The sequence below is a fragment of the Ascaphus truei genome, chromosome 9 (assembly GCF_040206685.1).
Source record: "Ascaphus truei isolate aAscTru1 chromosome 9, aAscTru1.hap1, whole genome shotgun sequence".
Taxonomy (NCBI): Eukaryota; Metazoa; Chordata; class Amphibia; order Anura; family Ascaphidae; genus Ascaphus; species Ascaphus truei.
Genome location: NC_134491.1, coordinates 57,027,580 through 57,052,595, shown reverse-complemented (window position 1 = coordinate 57,052,595; position 25,016 = coordinate 57,027,580). Strand labels below are relative to the sequence as shown.

General features: G+C 41.1%; 1 protein-coding gene across 2 annotated transcripts in view; it reads left to right on the top strand.

Annotated features, from left to right (window-relative positions):
- The window catches only part of RCOR1 (REST corepressor 1), a 112,800-nt gene extending 88,736 nt beyond the window's left edge, over positions 1-24,064 (top strand). For both annotated transcript variants that reach the window (XM_075615026.1, XM_075615025.1), the window contains 10 exons: positions 2,425-2,505; positions 8,171-8,223; positions 8,865-9,026; positions 9,802-9,920; positions 10,706-10,784; positions 11,908-12,102; positions 12,425-12,502; positions 12,927-12,984; positions 14,297-14,526; positions 18,818-24,064. In XM_075615026.1, coding sequence (XP_075471141.1) covers positions 2,425-2,505; positions 8,171-8,223; positions 8,865-9,026; positions 9,802-9,920; positions 10,706-10,784; positions 11,908-12,102; positions 12,425-12,502; positions 12,927-12,984; positions 14,297-14,526; positions 18,818-18,856 — 1,094 coding nt within the window. In that variant the 3' untranslated portion in view covers positions 18,857-24,064. The remainder of the gene's footprint in view (positions 1-2,424; positions 2,506-8,170; positions 8,224-8,864; positions 9,027-9,801; positions 9,921-10,705; positions 10,785-11,907; positions 12,103-12,424; positions 12,503-12,926; positions 12,985-14,296; positions 14,527-18,817) is intronic.
- Positions 24,065-25,016: the final 952 nt, after the last annotated feature.

Below are 25,016 nucleotides of genomic sequence, written 5' to 3'. Positions count from 1 at the left end.
TTGGAAAACTCTCTCCTTTAGCTGACCTGTGTGCATGCAGGTACCATGTATGATTACAACCAAATACATACAAATGGTGCACACCAACATTGCCCTGTAACCGTTTCCTGAACAAAGTGGTTGCTTAGCATTCTAAAAGAGTTCTTGATTGTCTAAATAGTTGGTTGCTATTAATAAAATGCTCTTTGAAGTAAAGCATTGTGGGTACTTAAAGGGGTTAAGCAATGGTAGTTTTACTAAGGGCGTGTAGATTTGTTCTCTTGTAACATGGGAACTAATGTTCTTCCTATGGCATGATATGCATTGCTGTGTTTTTAGGTTTATTTTGCCAAGGGGGTACTGGGGAATTTTTTTCTTCTTCCAAAAACGAATTGACGACACTGTTCTGTGGCTAACAAAATGCTTTTATTTGTGCAAGCTTTCGAGATGCACTGCTCTCTTCCGGCGGTGTTCCAATGGATAAAACAAAAGAAGGTTTTACTTACATTCCAAGATGCACTGTTTTTATCTGACTGAAGCCTATCCCTCCTCCCTGTGCAGTATGCGATTTTGATGCACTGTTTTTAAGTAAAACCCTTGCTTGCTTTATCCATTGTAACACCGCTGGAAGGAAGAGATCAGTGTATCTCGAAAGCTCGCACAAATAAAAGCATTTAGTTACCCACAGAAAGGTATCGTCTATTTGTTTTTGATTACTAAGCTCGGCTAAGGTTGAGTCCCCAGTCTTCACTGTGGCACGCGCGCCCGGTGGGGGGGGGGGCGGCGCGGCGCATGCACAGCGCTACACCGCGATCTGTGGTCTGGGGGGAGAGGGAAGATTTGTGACGTGAGGGGGCGTGACTGTGGGTTTGCAGGGGCGTGGCCATGACGTCCCGCGGCTGGTTTGCCCTTATTGGCTGATCCGCCGGTGGGGGGCGTGGCCACGCCCCGTCGCAGATGTCGGTCAAATTCTCCTGCCTCCCTGAAAACCTGTCGCGCACCGCTGGGGAAAGGTGCGCGACAAGGTAGGGACTGGGACCGGCTGGACTGGGGGGGCGGGGCTTGATAGCACAGCGCACGCCGAGCCGTGCGCTGTGGCGGTGACTGGGATCGCAGCCTTACACGGTACAGATATGCGTGTGTGTGTGTGTGTGTGTGTGTCTTGAGGCAATTGATAGTTTTCCTCCCCTTTCTGCACCATGTTGTGTAACAAACTGAAAACGAGGATGGACAGTCTGGTTTAAAAATGACAAAATAAAAAGGTTTAGTAAATGCTTTAAATTATCTTATATTTGCATTGCTTAGCTATAGTAAAGCAAAACCAATTCTACTGGTTTCAGTGTACTTCAATGTTGCGGTTGCTTGACATTAACTCTACGTCCCGGGGCTCCCAGAATTATTTTTATTTGTGCAGAGAAAAAAAAAAGAAAAGAAATCCCTTTGAGCACATTCACATGTCTGCAACCCTGCTTTCCTCCATTATCTCTTGGCATACAGTGCTTCCACTGCAGCCAGGGATTCTGGGGATTGGCATGCAAATGAGCACTCACAGGGTGTCCCCTTTTTAATGACTTTTTTTTTTTTGTGTTCTTTATAGTAAATCTTGACGGCTGAACTATATCTCCCACCTGCTTTGTCTACTTATGTTGCCTGTTTCCTGCCTTTGCCAAATTGTGTAGAAAGCAAATGTGTATACGTGTTTGGGACCAACATAGAATGCAGTATACGGTTTCCTCTTGCAATATGCAGTACAGTTTCATTTTGTATCACTTACTTACCCGGACGTGAATTCAACTCTGATTACATGCAGCCTGCCCTCTGGTGTTCCTGCGAGTTCTGCTCCGTGGCTGTCTCCTTGCAGTCTGGTGTCCCCTGTTGTACATTTTATTTAATTTTTTTATATATATTTAAGTGATGGTATACTTGAGCAGAGGTGCTGCACTCCGGGCCTGGAGTCCCCCGTAACAGGTCAGGTTTTCAGGATATCCTAGCTTCAGCACAGCACTCTTTAACTGAGCTTCTGATTGAGCCACCTATGCTGAGGCTGGGATATCCTGAAAACCTGACTGACCCGTGTGTTTTTTTTTTTTTTTACACGTTGTAATCCAGAGCCAACTTGTTCCAGAAATGTTAATACTTAACATTAACCTATAACCAAATCTTGTAATTTATCAGTTTTCTTGTATATAATGTATACCATTAGTATATACATGATGATTACTAGCGTATATGCAGTCATATTTGAAAACACGTGAACTGGACACTTCAAAATAAAAAATGTAAATTACTCATGTTGGATCTTTTGGGAAGACTGAATCGTGATTCAGCTGTAGTACTTCCATCAATGTGTTTGTTTTTTGCTGCTTACCCCCCCTCCCCAAGTTCACGTTAATAAAATGCTTACGGTATATATTTTAACACCGCTGTTTTGTTTTTTCTGAACAGAAGTTGCAAAGAGCTGTCAGGAGAGGGAGGATCTTGGTATGCTGGTCTGGTCACCCAATCAGAATCTATCCGAAGCTAAACGTAAGATTCATGTTTTAATCCCTTCATAGCAATCCATTTGATAATGTAGCTCTGAAGTGTTTGTAGGAATAATAATTAGGGGGGTAGGGGAGGGGGGTGTTTGGACTTCTGTGCATATTTTTTGTTTTATTTTTATTTATTACTTGAATTTTTATTGAGCATTTTTTCATACAAAATAAGAATTAACAAAACATATAACAGATAAAAAAAAGGGGGGGGTGGGAAGGTGGGGGAGGGGAAGCATTTGTAAAAATATAGCATTGTACACAACAATTTAGTTACCACATGTATCACTCTGTTCCGAATATTCTAATCTATATATGGGGATATACCTGCATGGCGAAACCAGGGGGCCCAAATCTCAGAAAATCGTGAGGTAGAGCCGTTCAGATAGGCTGAGAGTTTTTCCATATAAACTATATGCCAGATTTTATTGTTTATTTGGTTTAAGGTTGGGGGTGCAGGTTGTTTCCAATTTTTGGCAATTGTACACCGTATGGCATTTAGCATTTGTGCTAGTACTCTAGCTTTTTGGGGGTGCATATTGGCTATTGGCTTGTTTAACAATATATATACTGGGTCATGTGGGACAGTGATTTCTAGGATCTTGTGTATTAAGGTGAACACTTCCGGCCATGTTTGTTGGATTTTGGGACATGACCAGAATATATGCAGAATATTCCCCACTTCGCCACAACCACGCCAGCATAGTGGGGAGACCGCTGGGAGAAAAGAGTGCAGTCTGGCAGGAGTCATGTACCATCTGTATATTAACTTGTAAATATTCTCTTTTATTACAACGTACGATGAATTTTTGGAGGCAGCTTCCCAGATGTCTTTCCAGGTATCGAGATCTATACAGACGTTAAGATCTTTTTCCCAGGATACCATATATTTATCGGGGGTTTGATTGCTCTTGATAGAGGATAGGCTTTGATAAATTCTGGAGATGATGCCCTTTGTGTGGGGTTGGTGTAAACACCAATCCTCAAACAGAGTTAAAGTATGGGGTTGGCTTGATTTTATAGGCTGATTGGATATAATGTCTAACCTGGAGAAATCTGGAAAAAATCGGAAGACGGGATATCATGATTCGTTTGCAGAGAAGCGAATGGGGGGACTTTCCCTTGAACGAGAATATCTTTGACTCTCGTGAGTCCTTTTTGAACCCAGGTATGGGAGAGCGGGTTTTCTGTGTAAAAAGGAAGAGAGGGGTCCGAGAATAGGGGTTGCAGGAGGGAAGTGATACCGGTTAATTGAAACTTGGATTTGAGGGAGTCCCAGATATTACAGGCAAAGGATATCACCGGGTTCTTGAAACTCTTGGGTGGTCTAGACTTTTTGTTGAGCCAGAGAAGATTTTTAATTCTGCATGGGGAGCAAATCAAATCCTCTATCTCGACCCACCTCCTTTCAGTTGGGTTTGAATGCCAGCTAACAAGTTGCCCTAATTGAGCTGCTCTATAGTAGTTTTGTAAATTTGGAAGAGCTAAGCCTCCTTCTGATTTGGACTTATAAAGAATATCTTTGCGAACTCTAGGTCGCCTGTTTTGCCAGACAAACTTCAACATTTTCTTCTGAATATTATTTAAATCTTTCTGACAGATTTTAACCGGGAGAGTTTGAAAGAGATAGTCTAGGTAAAATATTCATTTTAATAGTAGTTATTCTCCCAAACCAAGATATTATATATGGGTTGCAAGTGGCTAAGTCCTTGTCTATCTGGTCAAAGAAGGGTTTAAAATTTGCGTTGTATAAAGTTGAATAATTTTTTGTTAGTTGAACCCCTAGATACAGTATTTAATATGGTTCGCGTTCCATTTGAAGTCAAAATTTAGTTGTAGTAATTTTACTAATTCTTTGGGGAGATTTAAACGGAGGGCCATGGATTTGGAATGATTAATTTTATAACCTGAAAGTGAGTCGAATTCTGATAGAACCTGAAAAAGTTTAGGGAGGGATGTGAGAGGTTTTGAAAGCGTCAATAGTATATCGTCCGCAAAAAGAGCTATTTTAAATTCTTCCTGACCAACAGAAATACCCGCAATATTGGGGTTCATCCTTATCTGGCATGCTAATGGCTCTACGGCTAAGGCAAACAACAAAGGTGAGAGCGGACACCCCTGCCTAGTTCCATTTAATATTGGGAAGGGGTCAGATAAAGAGCTGTTCGTCCTCACAGTGGCCGTTGGTGTGGAGTATAGAGTGTTTATACTTTTTAAAATTTTGGCTGTGAATCCCATCTGCGAAAGCGTAGCTGACATAAACTGCCAATCTAATCGATCGAACGCTTTTTCTGGGTCTAAAGAGAGTAATAGAGATGGGCACTTTGTAAGGTTTACTATGTGTATTAGATTCACTGTCCTCCCTGTGTTGTCAAGGGCTTGTCTGCCCAGGACAAACCCCACCTGGTCCGGATGAACCAATTTAGGGAGGATACTATTTCATCTGTTGGCCAGGATCTTTGCGTATAGTTTTAGGTCTGTATTTAACAGCGAAATAGGTCTGTAGCTAGAACACAACAGAGGATCTTTCCCCTCTTTGGGGATTACCACTATGGTAGCTTGGAGCATATCTCTAGGAGGGGGAAGGCCTAGTTGCATCTCATTGAATACTTTGGTAAGAAATGGGAGGAGAGTTGTGGAATATTTCTTGTAATAAAGATTAGAAAATCCATCCGGACCAGGGGCCTTCCCAATTTTCAGGGATTTTATTGCTTCCATAATTTCCAGGGGCTCTATAATTTTTTCAAGGTTTGTGATGTCATTTGGGTCTAGAGTGGGGAGTCGGCATTCTGCTAGATACAGTAATTCCGAATCTTTATTGCTCTTTTCTCTTTTGCCGAGTCTCCCACTGGGCCTGGTAGATTGTAAAGGGATGTGTAGTAGTCCCTAAATGCATCACTTATAATTTTGAGGTTGTGGGATACTGAGCCATTTTTAGTGTGGATGTTATGAATTTTAGCCTTAGCTTGTTTTTGCTTTAATTTGTGTGCCAGCATTCTATCTGCTTTGTTACTTTTTTCATAGTATTTCTGTTGGCTCCATCTTATAGCTCTTTCTGCGTTTGACGCTAACAAAAGGTTTAGTTCGCCCCTCACTGAGATTATTTGCCTGTAATTTTTCCGGGAGGGGTTTGACTTGTGAATAAATTCTAATTCTGATAGTTTTTGTGTTAGTGTTGCAATTTTTTTTTTTTTCTTTCTGAGAAGCCAGGGCAATCAGTTTGCCTCCTATCACTGATTTGTGGGCCTCCCAGAGCTGTGCATATTTTTTACTTAATCACTAGCATATATTAATACTAGCAGAACTGCTAACAGACACTTTCGGGTATTGGATTTTATCACCTTTTGTGGTGAAGAACTTTTCTATCCCTGGTGCTAGGAGAGGGATCCGAGCAGAAGAGAATCATTATTGGTCATTGGCTGTTCCTTGTTGTCTATATTTCTGACCCACGCAGCTCTGCCACTGACATGCCTTTGGTTTTGTTGCCATTATTCTTGCGTTTTAAGGGTATTTTCGGCAAATAACTTGATTTTACATTTTTTCAATTATAACTTGTATGGCATGTTTTTTTAGAACATAAGAATGCCCCACCCCCTTCTTTACAGTTTCATGTAACATTCAGTCAAAATGTATATTTGGCATGTTTTCTGAAAGGCATACAGAGTAAGTATGACAAAGGAACCTTGCCCTGGTCAGCCTATAAACGAGCAGTGTGGTGGATGATTTACAAGACGTGGTGGAATAGGTGTAGTGGCACAAGTGCAATAAAAGAGGGCCAGGGAATGGATAGAATAGGTAAATGTGCTGAAAGGGGCTCTTCTTGAGATGGGTTACTTACAGTAGAACAGTGTGAAGAGTTTTGTACAAAGGAAGCTCTGGTGTGCCAGTGCACAATGGAGGAGACCCATGTAGATTATAATACACGCGTGTGTAATAGAGGGTGATATAGGAGGGTAGGGGGGGAGGGGGGAAAAGAGAGTAGAGGGAACGTAGACTGTGCAGCACAAGATTCTGCGTGCAAACATTGAGCGTAAATACAAATAAGACAGTTGAAGACATCAGAAATGTAGCACAGCTCTGCCTTTGTTTAAGCAAAATGTATTTTAATGCAATCCCTTCAGTGTTGGAAGGAAAGGTTGTGGGTGGAAAAGAGAGGCGATTGCAATAAGTGGTGAGCAAAAAAGTTCCTGCAACATTCCTCTGGTATGTAAGATGATGGGTCAAGTGGTGAGACGGTCAATGTGAAGTGGACCAATGTGTTTAGAGCCAGAATATAGATAATTCTGTAAAGCACAAGAACACGGTATCGTCTTAAGTAAAACTATACCAGGACTACATTTGCTCGACTTGTATTTTAATGTTTTGGCCACTAGGTGGCAGTATCTGTTTATTTATAGAAAGTATCTGTTACTCTAGCAGTATAAATATATGTATAGGAATTGCAACAGATGGTTTGAGATTTTCTATAGTGAAAGAACAAACTAGTGTAATTCAGTGTTTCATTGTTGCAGCTCATTCATCCTTATCAGTTTTAGAAGAACATTAGAGATATTATTGCATTGAGATAACTTTTTTTTTTTTGGCTATAAAGTAAGCCCACTTTTCAATTTTAAATAGCCAGGCTTGTGCACAAAGCTGCTTCTGCATTACTTTTCCTAGCACTCTGTATTTTGGCTAGACTCCCAGTATTGCACAACAGAAATGGGAACATCTTTAGGTTTACATGGCACATTTTAAGCTTGCTCGTCGTGTGCATTAAGGAACACTGACTGTTATGGGCTTATACTGATTACAATTTTTTGTGTACAGGCATACCCCGCATTAACGTACGCAATGGGACCGGAGCATGTATGTAAAGCGAAAATGTACTTAAAGTGAAGCACTGCATTTTTTCCACTTATTGATGCATGTACTGTACTGCAATCGTCATATGCGTGCATAACTGATGTAAATAACGCATTTGTAACAGGCTCTATAGTCTCCCCGCTTGCGTACAGCTTCGGTACAGGTAGGGAGCTGGTATTGCTGTTAAGGACGTGCTGACAGGCGCATGCGTGAGCTGCGTTTGCCTATTGAGCGATATGTACTTACTCGTGAATGTACTTTAAGTGAGTGTCCTTAAACCGGGGTATGCCTGTATTGCCACCAAATTTGGAAAGGTTTCCTTGCAAGATCAATTCTCTCCTACGTTTGCCAACTTTGCTCCTCTTTGGACTTTTGCAGTTCCTCTCATACATTCTTTGGGCCTGATAAGCAGACCTCCTGCTGATACTGGGTGCATATTCTTCAGCTTTTACATCCCTTGGATCTCGGAATTGGGTCTCCTGCAGGTAGCGGTTTGCCCACACAAGATTTTTGGAATTAAAAAGTGTTTTCCTTGTTTCACAGAATTGCATTTAGTAGTTTCTAGCTAAATGTGAACAAACGGTTGTGCTGGGAACTCAACATTTATTTGCCCAAATTGTCACTGTGCTCCCTTTTTAAGATGCCATGACGTGTCTGTGTTTTTAACGGCTATGTCCATTGACTGCTCTTTAAAAATAAACACATTTCTTACATTAACCACTTTGTAGAAATGTGCACATTTTCTTTTTTTAACCCTAAAAGATGCACACATCTTGCAAAGTACTTTTGTTTAAAAAGGTAATCTTCTTTTACAGTGGATGAATATATTTCAGTTGCAAAAGAGAAACATGGTTACAACATGGAGCAGGTAAATCTATAAATGTCTTTGTCTTTTTAGCAGCATGCGTTGGACACATTCAAGTCAACTAACATCGGTAGAAATGTACATTCTGTACAGAAAAACTACTAACAAATGTTATGGGCTTCCTTTGTGAAAAAAAATTGTACTAGCTGGTGGGGGGTGCGGGGGGGTGATAGGAATTGTTTGACATGCCTATTTTGAAATAATTAAAATATTTGCACAAATGTGCAGGTTTTTTTTTGGTACATCTTTGTTTTCCCGAGCACACTTTTTTCCTCAGCCTTTTTCTCCCCGTCCCCCGCCTCCCCTTCTCCTAACACTTTTCTATTGCCGGCTGCGGGTTTAGTAGCCTGCAGAGACGCTAGTTTGAATTGGATCCTGGAGCTGTATGGGCCCCACCATGAAACTACTGCTATTCAATGGCTGTTATATGCCATTAGACTTTTTGGCTGGCAATGGGAGGAGGGATCACACGTCGGGGGTGAAGTAACTTGACAGTGGTACATCTTTCTGGATCTCTAAATGCTTTTTGTTTTATCATTCAAAGAAAGCGACTGTTTAAGTACTTTAACACTTAAATATCTATGAAGTTATGTCCGGTATCTAACACCTACCACAGCTCACATGATTACACCTTTCCTTTTCAGGCACTTGGTATGCTTTTTTGGCATAAGCACAATATTGAAAAATCATTGGCAGACTTGCCCAACTTTACCCCATTTCCAGATGAATGGACCGTGGAAGACAAAGTTTTATTTGAACAGGCATTCAGCTTTCACGGGAAAACATTTCATAGAATTCAGCAAATGGTACGTTGAGTTGGTATAGGATCCACCCCACAACACCCTGTAGAAGATTGTCCTTTTAGCAGAACATGGATACAAGCTGTGCACTGCTCATGTATTGGTAAGAGCAAATGGGTGGTCCCAAAAGCACTCTTGTACATGATTACTGGTGCTCGCAGCTCCATCGATCTCCCTGTTGGGTCCTTAATGGTTCTTGGGAAATAGAGGATGGAACAACAGTCTCTAGCATAAGATTTTATTTTGCTATAATGTACATAGTACATAATGTATTGGTAAGACGGTGAACAAACACCCTCCACTATATCAGACTCTGGAATATGTACTCTACAATTAATATACTGTATATAGATGAGAGATAGATATATAGATACATAGCGAAATAGATCTAAGTAAGATAGACTTCTTAGAAGACACAAGCGTTCCCTTCCTTGTTACAGAGACTGTTATTACATTCACAAGTCAGTGTTGGCATCACTTTTTTTTTCCTTTTATAAACTTTTGTGTAGGCTTTATGGGGACTATGACAAATGATCAAATACAAATATTGTGGACTATCTAAAAATAAATAAAATGTTCTAAAACAAACATTACAATTGTAGGGGAATCTGTTGCATTGTTTTAATTTTACATAATTAATCTCTGATCTATTTTGATTGACTGGACATGTTGAGCGTGACATCCTAGGTAGATTGTTAGTTACTTGCATGGTCTATTTTGCAAATTCTCACATTTTTGTGTTCATAACTGCATTTGGATGTTTTTAAATTGTCATTTGCAGCTTCCTGATAAGTCTATTGCAAGTCTGGTGAAATTTTACTACTCCTGGAAAAAGACCAGATCTAAAACAAGTGTGATGGACCGCCATGCTCGCAAACAAAAGCGAGAACGCGAAGGAAGGTAGTCCTACTTAAAAAGCACTTTCTGGATGTCTGTACTGTATATATGACAATTACCCTCCCTCCCCCCGCCCCCAGTTTTTCTAGGAAAAACACAAATCCAGAACATTTCCCGTTTGCCTAATTATCATGTAAAGCTGAGAATAATTCTTTGTTAATCCCTTCAGGAACAAGCTAAATTGGCAGAAGAATGGTTCTGTAGAGGAAATATTCATAGTGACATTGACTTGTAACCACCAACACACATCTTGTATCCAATTGAGATATTTGTGGGCAGTTGATATAAAGGTGGTGTTCCATTGAGATTTTGAGGACTTGATGGTATTCTGGTACAACTCAACCCCATTATAACGCGAATCCGCTTATAACGCAATGCATGCGTGGCTCCCAATTTTTGTATTTATGAATACTTTACAACACGATTATTGGTATCTTAAATACTTTATTGTACAATACATACAATTGTACATTATTTCTAACGCGATCCACTTATAACGCGATGTGATTCTTTGGATCCCAAGCACAGCGTTATAGGGGGGTTGAGCTGTAGTTATGAATGATCCCCAATATATAAAAAAACAACTGAATAAACATGCTTAAATGGAGATGATGTGTTTTTTTTGTTTTTTGTTTTTTTTAGGAGCCATTTTTAACTCCACTGAAAATTAACATGGTACATTGCATATTTGAGTGTTGCATTGTCATTTCGTATTGCTAATACAGAAAGGTAAAACAATGTGATCCTGGCTCACCTTATTTTTTTTTTTTTTTATTTTTTTTTTTTAGTGGTGATGAAATGGAAGAAGCAAATGGAAATAATCCTGTGGATATTGAGGTTGAACAACAAAAAGAGCCCAAAAAAGAGGTATATTCTGAAGTGTACTTTAAAATCCAGTGACACGATTCCTGTACGTTTCCTTGTTTGGCTCTTGATAATTTGTACACACACACGGTGGGTATTGGTTTAAAAAAAAAAAAAAAAAAAAAATTTAAAAAGCAACTTGTCGATTTTATTTTTATTTTCCCTGTAAGCCATTTACAAATCTAATGGTATTTCTTTTGACACATTGGGGCATAATTATATCCTAAAATTAAAACGACCGAATGCTTTCTTGATTGGAATGATATAAATGAAAGTACCTTGTTTAGAATTACCAGCAAGATGTTATGGAGCGTCGGTGTTCACCCATCACTGCGCTCTGCATATTCACGAATCGCAAGCAAAGTAAATTGGAATACGGATTGTTGGAATTTATTTTTGCAATTTTAAAACAAAGGTTTCAAAACCTATGTATGCTATCCGGTGTAGTCTTCAAAAATGTGTTATACCACCCTGGAATTGATGCATTAGTCCTTTTCTAGCTTTGTATAATCTCTTGCAAAAACATGTATTGTATATTCCCAAAATAATGATGTTCTATGAATGAGGGCCTTCACTTTATAGCAACCATGATGCATCTTGCTTTGGACTGGGACATTGTTGGTAGTCTATGGTGAAAAGTGCACATTCAACAAGAACTTTGTTCCACTATCAGATTATTTGCGCCACTCATCCTTTTGCTGCAGAAAGGCATTCAGCTGTTACCAGCCTCCCTGTCCATGCTAGTGTTCCTTGAAACAGATACACCCCTCTCTATCCCCTCTCTGTGCATCCCCTTGTTGGTCTCCCCTGTCAGTACCTCTTGTTGCCTTAGACCTTTTGTTCTTCTCTTCTCTGTCCCTCCACCCCTGATTTTGATCTGCGCTGCTCTTCAGAGGGTGTAGTGGCGGTACTCTGTTCCTGATGTTAACGTAAGTGGCAGAACGGAGTACTGGCGCATTCCTGCTCTGCTCTCTGCCAGCAAAAAGGTGCAAACCCCAATGTGCAAAGTATGTGTTCTGGCAGATTTGGGAAAGAAGTTTTTTAATTGCCTGTTTTTTTTAATTTATTTTTTAAATAAAGGTTTTTCTTAAAGAATGTTGATCAATTTCCTTTTTCTTGTATGCAGGTTCCAAAAAATGACACTGTCCCTCATATAAAGAAAGAAAAGCACCCGTCACAAGCAAAGAACCGAGCGAAGAGAAAACCCCCGAAGGGAATGTTTCTTTCACAAGAAGACGTTGGCGCTGTCTCTGCTAATGCAAATGCTGCCACCACTGTTTTAAGACAACTCGACATGGAATTAGTTTCAATAAAGAGACAGGTAAAAGCATCGCTGTTTTTTGTTGCATGTTTTGACACTTTCCTACTCTTCATAGCATTCACAAGATATAGGCAAATCAAGATATTTTAACTACACTTTCACTTTTCTCTGCCTATTTATACATTTCTAATATTTCTGAAGGAAAGATATTCACTGGACTCACATTTTTACATCAATAGTTTTTTCCAATTATGGCAAAATAGTGCATGTTCCAAATTGACTTGATCATTGTATGTAGTAATGGAAATAAGCGGTTGGGATGTCCTTTTTGTGTACATAAAGTGCACATAACGGGGTTCTAATAGTAAGTGTTCTGTTGCAGATTCAAAATATCAAACAAACAAATAGCGCTCTCAAGGAAAAACTTCAGGGTGGAATAGAGGAATACAGACTTCCAGAGGTAGGCTTAAAAGCCCTGAATCTAATTATTTTATAGATATCTGATATGTTTTTAAAGTACACATGGCTTTGGGTGGCTGGGCTGAATGCTTTCATCTTGCGAGCTTAAAATCGATTTGACTGGGACATTGAAGGCACTCGCTCACTTAACCCCACGGCAAAGGTTTGCACACAACATGGGTTTAACTTGATGGACTTATGTCTTTTTTTTTTTTTCCCCAACCTCATCCACTAGGGAAAGAACATATCGCATGCTTGAGCAACGGCTTGATAAAATGTATTGCTTGATAACACTAGTGACTACACTGCTACTGATATTTTGAAAGCAAACGCTGAGGGAGAGCAAAGATATTAGATTACAAAGATACAAGAGTTTATTTGTTTGTGTAAGTAAATGTGATTTATTTTGGGTTATGGTTTCTTAGGTCAATCAAAAGTTTAATGCTCGGTGGACAACAGAGGAGCAGCTTCTTGCTGTACAAGGTATGAAATATCTATGAAATGCAGCTGTGTACTGCAAGCCTGCCCTGTGTTTAACCACATGCTTTGGCCTTCCTACTATTTTATTCATTTACCTTTTGAATTCTACTTGTTGCTTAAATTGATATTAATCTACCGCTGCATAAACTAAGAGGCTACATTTACAAGGCATCGGTCGGTGCAGTATTAACACTTGATGTGATCTCGCTAGAACTGGTGATCGGCTAAATTGACTCAAGGTCAATATTGCTGTGCTAAAATTTGGCATAAAGAAACACAGAATTTGTATGGTGGCGATTAATTTTTAGATTTACCACCATATTCTCCAAGAATTGCTTATAAATAAGTTTCAAAACCCAATCCTATGTGCATGCATAAAAATTGTGCAAGTGCGCCGTTCAATAACTATTTACACTCATAAGCGTTAACTCCTAGAAATCTGCGTTAATTGGCACAAGCGATAGTGTGTTTGTGGGAGAGATCACACACTTTTACCATAGGGTTTTGGCATTGGCTTGTTAACAACCCTATGGCAGAATTTGTTTTAACCCTTTTGGTGGCTGAGGCTACTAATGCACTGGAAAGGGACACCTTCATGCACCAATGGGGTTATCATACATAAACGCCCAACAAATAAAACACAAGTAGAACATCCATAGGTACAAATATTAAGCCATCATGTAGCCCTTGACCATGTAGGCTGACCATGACTAGATGGGCCCGTTGTGCTTCTAAGGGGTTAATATAGGAAGTTCAACATTGTTCCTATTATGTAATCATATTGCCTATTCTTGGTGGGCTAATACAATCTTGCCTGAGTATAGTGGCCATTCTATACATAGGTAAGGTAGGCCTGATGCCAGCCTGCAGTGGGTCATACAAAATTGGTGGTCTTTTGGTGTTAACCAGATATTGGCAAGTATTGGTGTTTAATAAATAGCATGTAAATAAGTTAATGGCCCATTCCTCATTTGCATACGTTGCTGTAGAAAGCCCCTATATTGCTTCTTTAACCCTTTTGTGAAGAAGCCAACATCACCAATGTTTCCATTTATCGGTCTTTAGTGAATACCCCTCTCACCCGCTCCCTCCTCTCCCTCCCATCTTTGTCTTATTGCAGGGGTAGAAACCAACACGTCAGGGTATCAGGCTATCTGCTTCAGCACAGGTGGCTCAGTCAATGACAGCCACCTGTGCTGAAGCAGGGATATCCTTAAAACCTGACCTGTTGGTGGCCCTTGAGGACTGGAGTTGGCCACTCCTGCCTTATACATTGTTACAGTATCTTTAAAATTGCTGGTCTTTTAACCCACAGCAATCAGAAAGTATGGACGGGACTTTCAAGCGATCTCCGATGTGATCGGAAACAAATCTGTGGTGCAGGTCAAAAACTTTTTTGTAAATTATCGACGCCGCTTCAACATTGATGAAGTGTTACAAGAGTGGGAAGCAGAGCACGGCAAAGCAGAAGAAAACGGAGACTGTACTCAGAAGCCTATAAAATTAACAGACTCGGCTATTAAAATGTCAGAGGATGAGGAAGAGGTAATGTTTCCAACATCCATTTTGAGTAATTTCTGAGGATGACAAAACTTATGTTTGCTGCTTCTTATGATAATAAAGACTTAATGGGGAGAAGAACACTTTGGTCTCTGACAGGAGGTGGGACTAGAGCAGGGTGGCCAACTCCAGTCCTCAAGGGCCACCAACAGATCGGGCTTTAAGGATATCCCTGTTTCAGCACAGGTGGCTGTCTAAAAGACCGAGCTTCTGATTGAGCCACCTGTGCTATAGCAGGGACTGATTGAGCCACCTGTGCTATAGCTGGGACTGATTGAGCCACCTGTGCTATAGCTGGGACTGATTGAGCCACCTGTGCTATAGCTGGGACTGATTGAGCCACCTGTGCTATAGCTGGGACTGATTGAGCCACCTGTGCTATAGCTGGGACTGATTGAGCCACCTGCGCTATAGCTGGGACTGATTGAGCCACCTGCGCTATAGCTGGGACTGATTGAGCCACCTGCGCTATAGCTGGGACTGACTGAGCCACCTGCGCTATAGCTGGGACTGATTGAGCCACCTGTGCTATAGCTGGGACTGACTGAGCCACCTGCGCTATAGCTGGGACTGATTGAGCCACCTGTACTATAGATGGGACTGATTGAGACACCTGCGCTATAGCTGGGACTGATTGAGCCACCTGCGCTATAGCTGGGACTGATTGAGCCACCTGCGCTATAGCTGGGACTGATTGAGCCACCTGCGCTATAGCTGGGACTGATTGAGCCACCTGTGCTATAGCTGGGACTGACTGAGCCACCTGTGCTATAGCTGGGACTGTATGTAGTTATGGGGCAAGAGTCCCAAAAACAGTGCTCAATCTCGTTCAGAACTTCAGTAGATAATAAAAATCCTTATTTTGTTGTGGAGTCAGCCTATAACCATAACTTTTTAGGTATTGGACCCAGTGCTTAGTACATGAATCTATCACATATGACAAATAACATGAATGAGGGTTAACGTACCGTTACTTTGTAGGATTGCACCCTACATGACCCTTGTGTTGCCGCACTGTTACCGGTCATCCAGTCTCAACGAAGGGAGACATACATTACTCACATATGGCTGTTCTCCTGTGCGTGCATCCACGCTCGGTGTGCAATATAACAGTAGGAAGGATCCGAAGATTCCAGCGGTGCACAGCTTGTAGAGATGAGAGACCAGCAAGGTGTAGATTAAAAATGAAATTTTATTGAAAAAACATATGGTATGGGGGACACACTCTGACGCGTTTCGGACCTGCGTGGTCCTTAATCATAGAGCTCTATGATTAAGGACCACGCAGGTCCGAAACGCGTCAGAGTGTGTCCCCCATACCATATGTTTTTTCAATAAAATTTCATTTTTAATCTACACCTTGCTGGTCTCTCATCTCTACAAGCTGTGCACCGCTGGAATCTTCGGATCCTTCCTACTGTTCTATAGCTGGGACTGATTGAGCCACCTGCGCTATAGCTGGGACTGATTGAGCCACCTGCGCTATAGCTGGGACTGATTGAGCCACCTGTGCTATAGCTGGGACTGATTGAGCCACCTGCGCTATAGCTGGGACTGATTGAGCCACCTGCGCTATAGCTGGGACTGATTGAGCCATCTGCGCTATAGCTGGGACTGATTGAGCCACCTGTGCTATAGCTGGGACTGATTGAGCCACCTGTGCTATAGCTGGGACTGATTGAGCCACCTGCGCTATAGCTGGGACTGATTGAGCCACCTGCGCTATAGCTGGGACTGATTGAGCCACCTGCGCTATAGCTGGGACTGACTGAGCCACCTGCGCTATAGCTGGGACTGATTGAGCCACCTGCGCTATAGCTGGGACTGATTGAGCCACCTGCGCTATAGCTGGGACTGATTGAGCCACCTGCGCTATAGCTGGGACTGACTGAGCCACCTGCGCTATAGCTGGGACTGATTGAGCCACCTGCGCTATAGCTGGGACTGATTGAGACACCTGTGCTATAGCTGGGACTGATTGAGCCACCTGCGCTATAGCTGGGACTGACTGAGCCACCTGCGCTATAGCTGGGACTGATTGAGCCACCTGTGCTATAGCTGGGACTGATTGAGACACCTGTACTATAGCTGGGACTGATTGAGCCACCTGCGCTATAGCTGGGACTGATTGAGCCACCTGCGCTATAGCTGGGACTGATTGAGCCACCTGCGCTATAGCTGGGACTGACTGAGCCACCTGCGCTATAGCTGGGACTGATTGAGCCACCTGCGCTATAGCTGGGACTGATTGAGACACCTGTACTATAGCTGGGACTGATTGAGCCACCTGCGCTATAGCTGGGACTGATTGAGCCACCTGCGCTATAGCTGGGACTGATTGAGCCACCTGTGTTATAGCTGGGACTGACTGAGCCACCTGCGCTATAGCTGGGACTGACTGAGCCACCTGCGCTATAGCTGGGACTGACTGAGCCACCTGCGCTATAGCTGGGACTGATTGAGCCACCTGTGCTATAGCTGTGACTGATTGAGCCACCTGTTCTATTGCTGGGACTGACTGAGCCACCTGCGCTATAGCTGGGACTGATTGAGCCACCTGTGCTATAGCTGGGACTGATTGAGCCACCTGTGCTATAGCTGGGACTGATTGAGCCACCTGTGCTATAGCTGGGACTGATTGAGCCACCTGCGCTATAGCTGGGACTGAATGAGCCACCTGTGCTATAGCTGGGACTGATTGAGCCACCTGTGCTATAGCTGGGACTGATTGAGCCACCTGTGCTATAGCTGGGACTGATTGAGCCACCTGTGCTATAGCTGGGACTGATTGAGCCACCTGTGCTATAGCTGGGACTGATTGAGCCACCTGCGCTATAGCTGGGACTGATTGAGCCACCTGCGCTATAGCTGGGACTGATTGAGCCACCTGCACTATAGCTGGTACTGATTGAGCCACCTGTGCTATAGCTGGGACTGATTGAGCCACCTGTACTATAGCTGGGACTGATTGAGCCACCTGCACTATAGCTGGGACTGATTGAGCCACCTGTACTATAGCTGGGACTGATTGAGCCACCTGTGCTATAGCTGGGATATCCTTAAAGCCCGATCTGTTGGTGGCCCATGAGGACTGGAGTTGGCCACTCCTGGACTAAAAGGTTCTATTTAATTACCTCCTGTTAACCACTTCAGCACTGTACTCGATATAATAGGTTAATGTACAATTTCATGTGTTATGGGGAGGGAAAAAACATCTCCCATCCTACCAAAACAATGAATATGCTGCAGTTTGTATACTTAAAATTGCTGCTTCAACTTCCCAAAACGCCTGCAATATCTGCGCTCAAACCAACCGCTGCTCCTTCTTTTAGGTCTCCCAGTCGGCTACAAATCCCAAATCTCAAACGTTTCGAGGTTTGTAGTCAGTGGGCATAGATCTGTTTACTACTCAAATTAGTGGATTAAAAAGGTAAATAATACTACTGGAGATTTTTCAGTCACAAGGCAGCAGAATTAACATACAACGGTTGTTAACACCACTAGTACAAATGAACCATGGTTAATACTGCCACTAATGTCCAAGAAAAGGACAGCCCTGACAAACACCTACGGTCAAATGACCACAGAATCTGATAAGAACCAAAAGTATAGTAATGAGTCAGAGACCAAGCAGCAGCAGTTCAGAGAGTGCAGGACGCCATGCACTCTCTGAACTGCTGCTGCTTGGTCTCCGTTGCTATAGTTTTGGTTCTTATCAGATTTTGTTGCACGTATCGCAGTATTATTTCTTTTCTGTCATTTGTGAGTTCTTGCTCTATAGGGGTAAGGGAAGTACCTGGATCATTTTGGTCTTTGGGAATGGGCCAGAAGGGGCTAGGACGCCTGAAACGTTGCCCCCCTTATTCCCCTGTTTCATCCCCCACCCCTCCTTGCTTTCCCTTGCCACCTCCCGCCCTAATTTCTTCTTGCCTTTTACACTTGGTGTGCTATTTGGATTCCATGTGTGGTTTATACTTGATAGACTAGAACAGTATCATTGTCTATTGCAAACTGTTTGCCATATTTTGTACAATTTTTTTTTTTTTTTTCAATTAGTAAATGTAAACTTTTGCATAACATTCAGTGTCGTTTACATTGATCATTTCTATTGAATGCTGGGAACACTGTTCTTCATTGCCAATTTAGAGGGAATAAGGGTGCCTCTTTTGGTCCCGTGCACCACACCTTCATCTATTAGTGATTTAACTCTATTGAGGTGCTGTTAATACCATATACTTATTGTGATGATGATTCATATAACTGTCTTATTCCCCAGACTTCTCTTCTAGATGTCAGATATGCATCTGCCTCATGAGAAAAACTGGTAGCCTAGAACTATTTGTGTTGACTACTTACGTTGTCCGGGATATCAGGTATTACCAAACCTCAGCCAACCATCTGCATCATGTTTGTGGACAAGCAGCTATTACCAAAAAGGCAAATACTTCCAGCCCTTTGTGACGCCTGCCTTAATCATCTCTAGTACCTACACACTGCTTCCACTTTCACTAATGACGCCGGATGGAATTCTTTCAGCAACTTGAGTCTTTGCATTGTGAAGACTTGCAATCTGTACATATACATGGACTATAGCATCCCTGCTTCTGAAATCAAGCAACTGCCAGCTGAATGGTTGCTCTATATACATGCTGCATGCACAAACTTGTGATCTTTGCTTTGGATGTTGCATAATTAGTTTAGCCTTCACATATATTTAAAAAAAAAAAAAAAACTCCTGTACACATGACATCTCCCTTTTCTTGACAAAAGCATATACATTACAACATGTAACAGACAATTCTCAGATTTGGTGAGCGGTTGTAAAAGCATTACTTCTATCCACACGAATGTGCTTATTTTGTTAAATCTGTGCAATTTTGTATTCCTGTCTGCATTTCAGGATTTTTACATTAGTGATTCACTAATCCTTGAACCCTTTTGACTTTTAATTATTTGCTTTGATGGCCCAGAAATGAGAAAATTTGGGTTGGGGATTCTCTCTACACTAAGGCACATGTGTAGTAATCTATTCTTCTTCCTTTTTTTTTTTTTAAAGTAGTACAAACCTTCATGAGCTGCATTGCATGTAGGGAGGTCGTTACGTGACTTCCTGTGGCGCACAGTTTGAAGTAAAGGTTGACTCGTTGCGTGCTGTTGAATACCTGATTGATTGCAACATAAATTAAAACAATTATGTGTATTTTTTTTTTATTTATGCCTAATAGATATTTCTATTAGTGTAATATTTAAAATAGCCATACTGTGAAAAATAATACATTTTTACTCTAGTCAATGAAACATGCATGCTGTGTTAAATACAATTTTTGCTTGATGCATAGCAAAATCATTTTGCGCTAACAATATAAACAGATTGATTGGGATTCACACCAGGTTCAAATTGGCTAAAGATTTTGATCCAAAGTCAACTATTTTCTTTGCCCCCCCACCCCCCCCCCCTTTTTTTTTTTGTACATATCATGTGTATCCCACTTGTGTGCGCCAATATATTGCACTAAAACCCTTTGCTGAACCAGTTGCATAGGAAAAACGGTTTAGTGTATAGGCACAAAAGTGAAATTTCATTTTTTCCCTGCTTCAATTTTACACCCAAAAACTAAATGTGTGATGTTTAGTACAGAGGGCCCCATAGTTGTACAAAGACAATCTGGTAAATATCGGCATGGTTTTTATTTCTAGTTCAGTTAAATGTCACCATTTATGCCCGGTGTGGCCAACTCCATCCTCAATGGCCACCAACAGGTCAGTTTTTCCAGATATCAGGATATCGTTTAACTGAGCCATTTATTGAGCCACCTGTGCTGAAACATGGATATCTTTCAAACCTGACCTGGTGGGGGCCCTTTAACTCGAGTTGGCTATCCCTGATTTATGCTTTTAGAGGTTTATTTTTATTGTTGAATCCTCCCATACTGGTTTTCTTCGCATTGAAAGTCTGGACTTTATATCAAGATCAACGGACAAAGCAGCTCTTTGTGGAAAAGTGAGATGTAAATGCTGCATGTTATCTACTTTCATGGCAGCGGATCTGTGCAATCTTTAGATGGTCCTATTTGTATCCGAATCATTTTAAATGTACAGGTAAGCCTGTAAAAGTATGATATGGTTTTGATTTGCAAACATCATGTAGATCAGACGCATTGGAGCAACTTTAGTAATAAGAACATTCCAAAGCCGTTTACAAAGGTTTTGCCTACTAATGACTCTTCCCACTACTACAAATTGTCTATTTAATTAGCTTTTCTTAAATGTTGTCTTATGTGCCTTCACCTTTTTAATAATTGTGGAAACGATAAAATCAACACAATTTAAGATTTATTTTAATTTTATTTTCTTGGTAAAGGAAAGCTTTGATTTTTACTTTTTGTTTGCAGACCCTGTTGTCATTTAATGTTCCAAAGTGTTTATGGTCTATCTTTGTAAAAACAGATATTTTTTTTTTTTTTTTGTATTTTAACATTTTAGTTGAGACTTAATTTTGCACAATTGGTGATACTTAGAAATTTGATACAAAGCAGCGTAATTAGAACCAGCCTTGTTTGGAATGGATCCTTCTTTCTTACATATAGGGCAAGATGATTTGAGATGACCAAATATTTAAGAAATGTCATTTGGCTATTGCTTCCGAAATACTTTGTTTTTAAAGGTGCAATCCAAGGCTACAATTTGCTTTTATATTTTATAAAAAGCATTGAATCAGGAGCTGAACCCCATTAATGTCAGCTCCATGGACCCCCTACTTCCGGCAATACTTGCGCCCGAAGCAGGTGCCGGTATTTCGGGTTCAGGGCTTTATAGTCACGCCCTCATCGCATGGGCCAATTGGAACCCACACCAATGACTTCACGACTTTCTATTGGCCCGCAGGGCCCGAAAGCTTTTTAAACAGCGGCCATTACGTGATCCCTGGCAGCTGTAGGAGAGCTGCTATCAGCATTTACTTCGGAGGTAAGTATCTTCGGAAGCAGGGAGCTGAAATTAACGGCTCCGCTCTGGAGACCCCCTGCTTCAATTCTATAAATAAAAGTGCAAATAAATTTGTAGACTTAGATTGTTTTGAAGTTAAAGATTTCACTAAATGTACAACTACTAAAGTGTCCATGTGATTAACTCCGTAGATGCCACAGCACTCGATAGATCTGTAATTATTTTTAAATAAATGAGGTATGATAACTAGGAAATAAGCTATTGATTAGTGAACAAAAGTAAAACCATAATTTGCATAGAACCTTTTTGACATTTTTATACCAAAATACCACTACCAGGCCAAATGGGCCACGTGTACAAAGAAAAACTTAAATCAAAGCTTTTTATACTTTTGTTTTAATTTTTATTGATTTGCATGTTAAGCAAATGATTTATTCAGTACTGTAACATTGAGCTTTTTGAGGTTACAATCTAGATGCTGATCGCTTGATGTGAACTGATCACTGTAGTATTTATTTGTAAGATGCACGACGCTGTTTTTCCAGTTCATTGCTGCCATGAACATTTCTCGCATAAAATAGCTGTATTTTTCTTTTTTTACATGACTGCCTGAACGGTCACTTATATTTGTTTTATTTATGTAAATTCCCCTCCAGTCTAAGAATTTTAGAAATGAACTGTTTGCATTTTAATGAAATCAGTATCCACAATAATTCTTGCCTAGTATAATCATTTTTATTATGGAAAATTATCAATGTGAATGTTAAAATTGTATATTTTGGTGAAAGCGGGAATGTATTTCTTAAATATAATAAGTTATTGTGCAAGATATTATGTAGCTAGGGCAACCAATAGTTTAACTTTTAGTTTTAGTAATGTTAGTTTGTAAAAAGTGTACTTCAAATTAACATAATTTTAATCTAATTTTTTAGGTAAGTATACACCATGCTGTTTATCCTCGTCATTTACCAAGCAAAACACTTACCACATAAGTATTGTGTTTAATTGATCTGAAACACCATACACCATAGTTAATTCTGAGCTAGAAATACATATGCACTTTGTGCAGTCGTTTGATCCAATGAACCAAATACTTATACGTCTCATAGGCATTTTTATAGCATTGTATTTAAGACTCATCCTTGATATTTATTTTCCTTGTGGATAAGGTGCAAATGTTCATCTAAATTGTTTACTAAATGATGGGTTTTGCTGCCGTTTGGGCCTGAAACACATTGCAGGCCTCTGGCAGCAAAAAGGCTCCGCTGATTTCTACAGCCGAGATATTTATAATGGGTATTGCATAACAAATTGGTCATTGTTTTCTTGGTATAAGTGGGAGAATGAGTTTATTATATTCACATTGTCATACTGCAGCTCAGGGAGGTGTGACCTTTCCAACACCAATCAGGTTAAAGTCTCTATGAGCAATTTTAAATGGCCTTTCCAGGACGCTGACCATGAACTATCAATATTTGGCTAAAAACTTTTTAGGAAAGAGCAGTGCTAAAGTAATGGCTTTGACAGTATAGGAAAAGTCACGGCCGTTACATTAAACTAACTGAAAATCCTAAATCATGTAATTTGGGTGGCCAACTCCAGGCCAACAGCCCAAGTTATTGGGGATATCCCTGCTTCAGTGCAGCTGACTTAGTCCAGGGGTGTGCAAACTTCTTCAGCTGCACCCGGCAGCCGCGGCGTTCACGCGCCACCACCACCACCCCCCCTCCAAAGACTGTGCATCCATTGATGTTGCGGGTCATGTCACATGACCCCACAGCGTCATTTGACGCTGCGTTGCCATGGCGATGCTGAAGACTTGGCATATAGCAGGTAATGGAGTTGGAGGCCTTACTCCTCCCCCGGCATTTAATTTAAATGCCCTGCGGAAGAGCGCAGGGCCTCTGTGAGTGCCGCGCACCCCAGTTTGCGCACCCCTGGTTAAGTCATTGACTGAGTCACCTTTGCTGAAGCAGGGGAATCCTTAAAACCTGACCTGTTGGTGGCCCTTGAGGACTGGAGTTGGCCACCCCTGATGGTAAAGTATTGCATTGTCCAAAATAAATTCATTCTGCCACTCTGAATCACGGCATATTCTATGGGAGGTAAAGCACAATTGCTGTTAAGCTTTGTAAGATGGAAGGTCGGTTTGGACTATGCATGTTGTACAATGACGTTTACATATTTTAAAATTACATTTATACTGGAGTGTACGGTATTCCAATATGTCAAATGAAACAATTTTGTTACTTTACAGTTTGCTACAAATTTACAGGACAAGAACATACAAAGATTATAGAAATAATAGTAAGTTAAAAAAGCTATTAAAGGGGGTTAAACCGTGTGTTGTGGATAGGTGTGTTGTAAGTACTATATTTCATTGTCTTTTTGCTTGTTTTTTTTTTATTTTATTCTCATTAATTGTGATGAATGTTTATTGCATAATAAGCCTGCTTAGCCACTAAAGTTTTTTTTGTTTTTTTTTAATATGGATTTGTTAATATTTTGCTGTAAAAATATAGTGGAAACTGAATTTATTTGAACTCCTACATAATTAAATATATTCTTTATACATGAATCATTTGTTGTGTTTTTTTTTTTTTTTTTTTAAAGAACTATACTTTTAGAAGCCCGTAAACTACTCTTTTAGCTTTTATTCTTTTAATCACACCAATGTAAATTAAATAAGTTGCTAGTGCTATTTATACAACATCGTCTACTGCAGGAGTGGACAACTCTAGTTCTCAAGGGCCACCAACAGGTCTGGTTTTAAGGATATCCCTGCAAATAGCACAGGTGGCTCAGTCATTGTAATTGAGCCACCTGTGCTGAAGCAGGGATATCCTTAAAACCTGAGCTGTTGATGGTGGCCCTGGAGGACTGGAGTTGGCCGCCCCTGGTCGGACTGTAAGTGAACTCCGCTCAAATATACTGTATGTTCAGGGGCATAAATACATTTATTGCCCCCTCCCCCCCCCTGTGAGCTGTGGCAAACTGGTTCGGGGAAACAGGCAGGAGAAGGGATTGTCTGTAGGCCACGCCCCCACAGCAGACAGAAGCAGCAGCTGGCATGGAACTTGGGCTCAACTGCAGCACCGAGCCCCCCTGCATTGCGGGGTTTAGCAGCACAGTAGTTACGCCAATATGTATGTTCTTAGGCTGCACCCAGGGTGGCGCTGTGTGTGCAGGTGCGGTGACGCAAGCAGGCGGCAAATTTAAATTTGTGTGCTCTGCAAGCAGCTAAGTGCCATGCTTTCTTACACTGGCCACACACATTGCCGCAATGTGTTTAATTGCGCCAAGCGTGAGTACGTCCGCCCGCTCAGGACTGCCGAGGCCTAAGATAGATCAGGCAAAAGTTAATTTAAATAATGCTCTGCTTTTTCTCGCGTTTTGTTTCAAGATCAGTATTCACATGAAACTGCTTTTACAACTGCAACATAGTAATTCCTACCAAATTTTGAGTTCTGATTCGGATCATCATTGTACTTTTTGTACTTGGCTTTCACGGCTGCATTGGTGGGAATGTT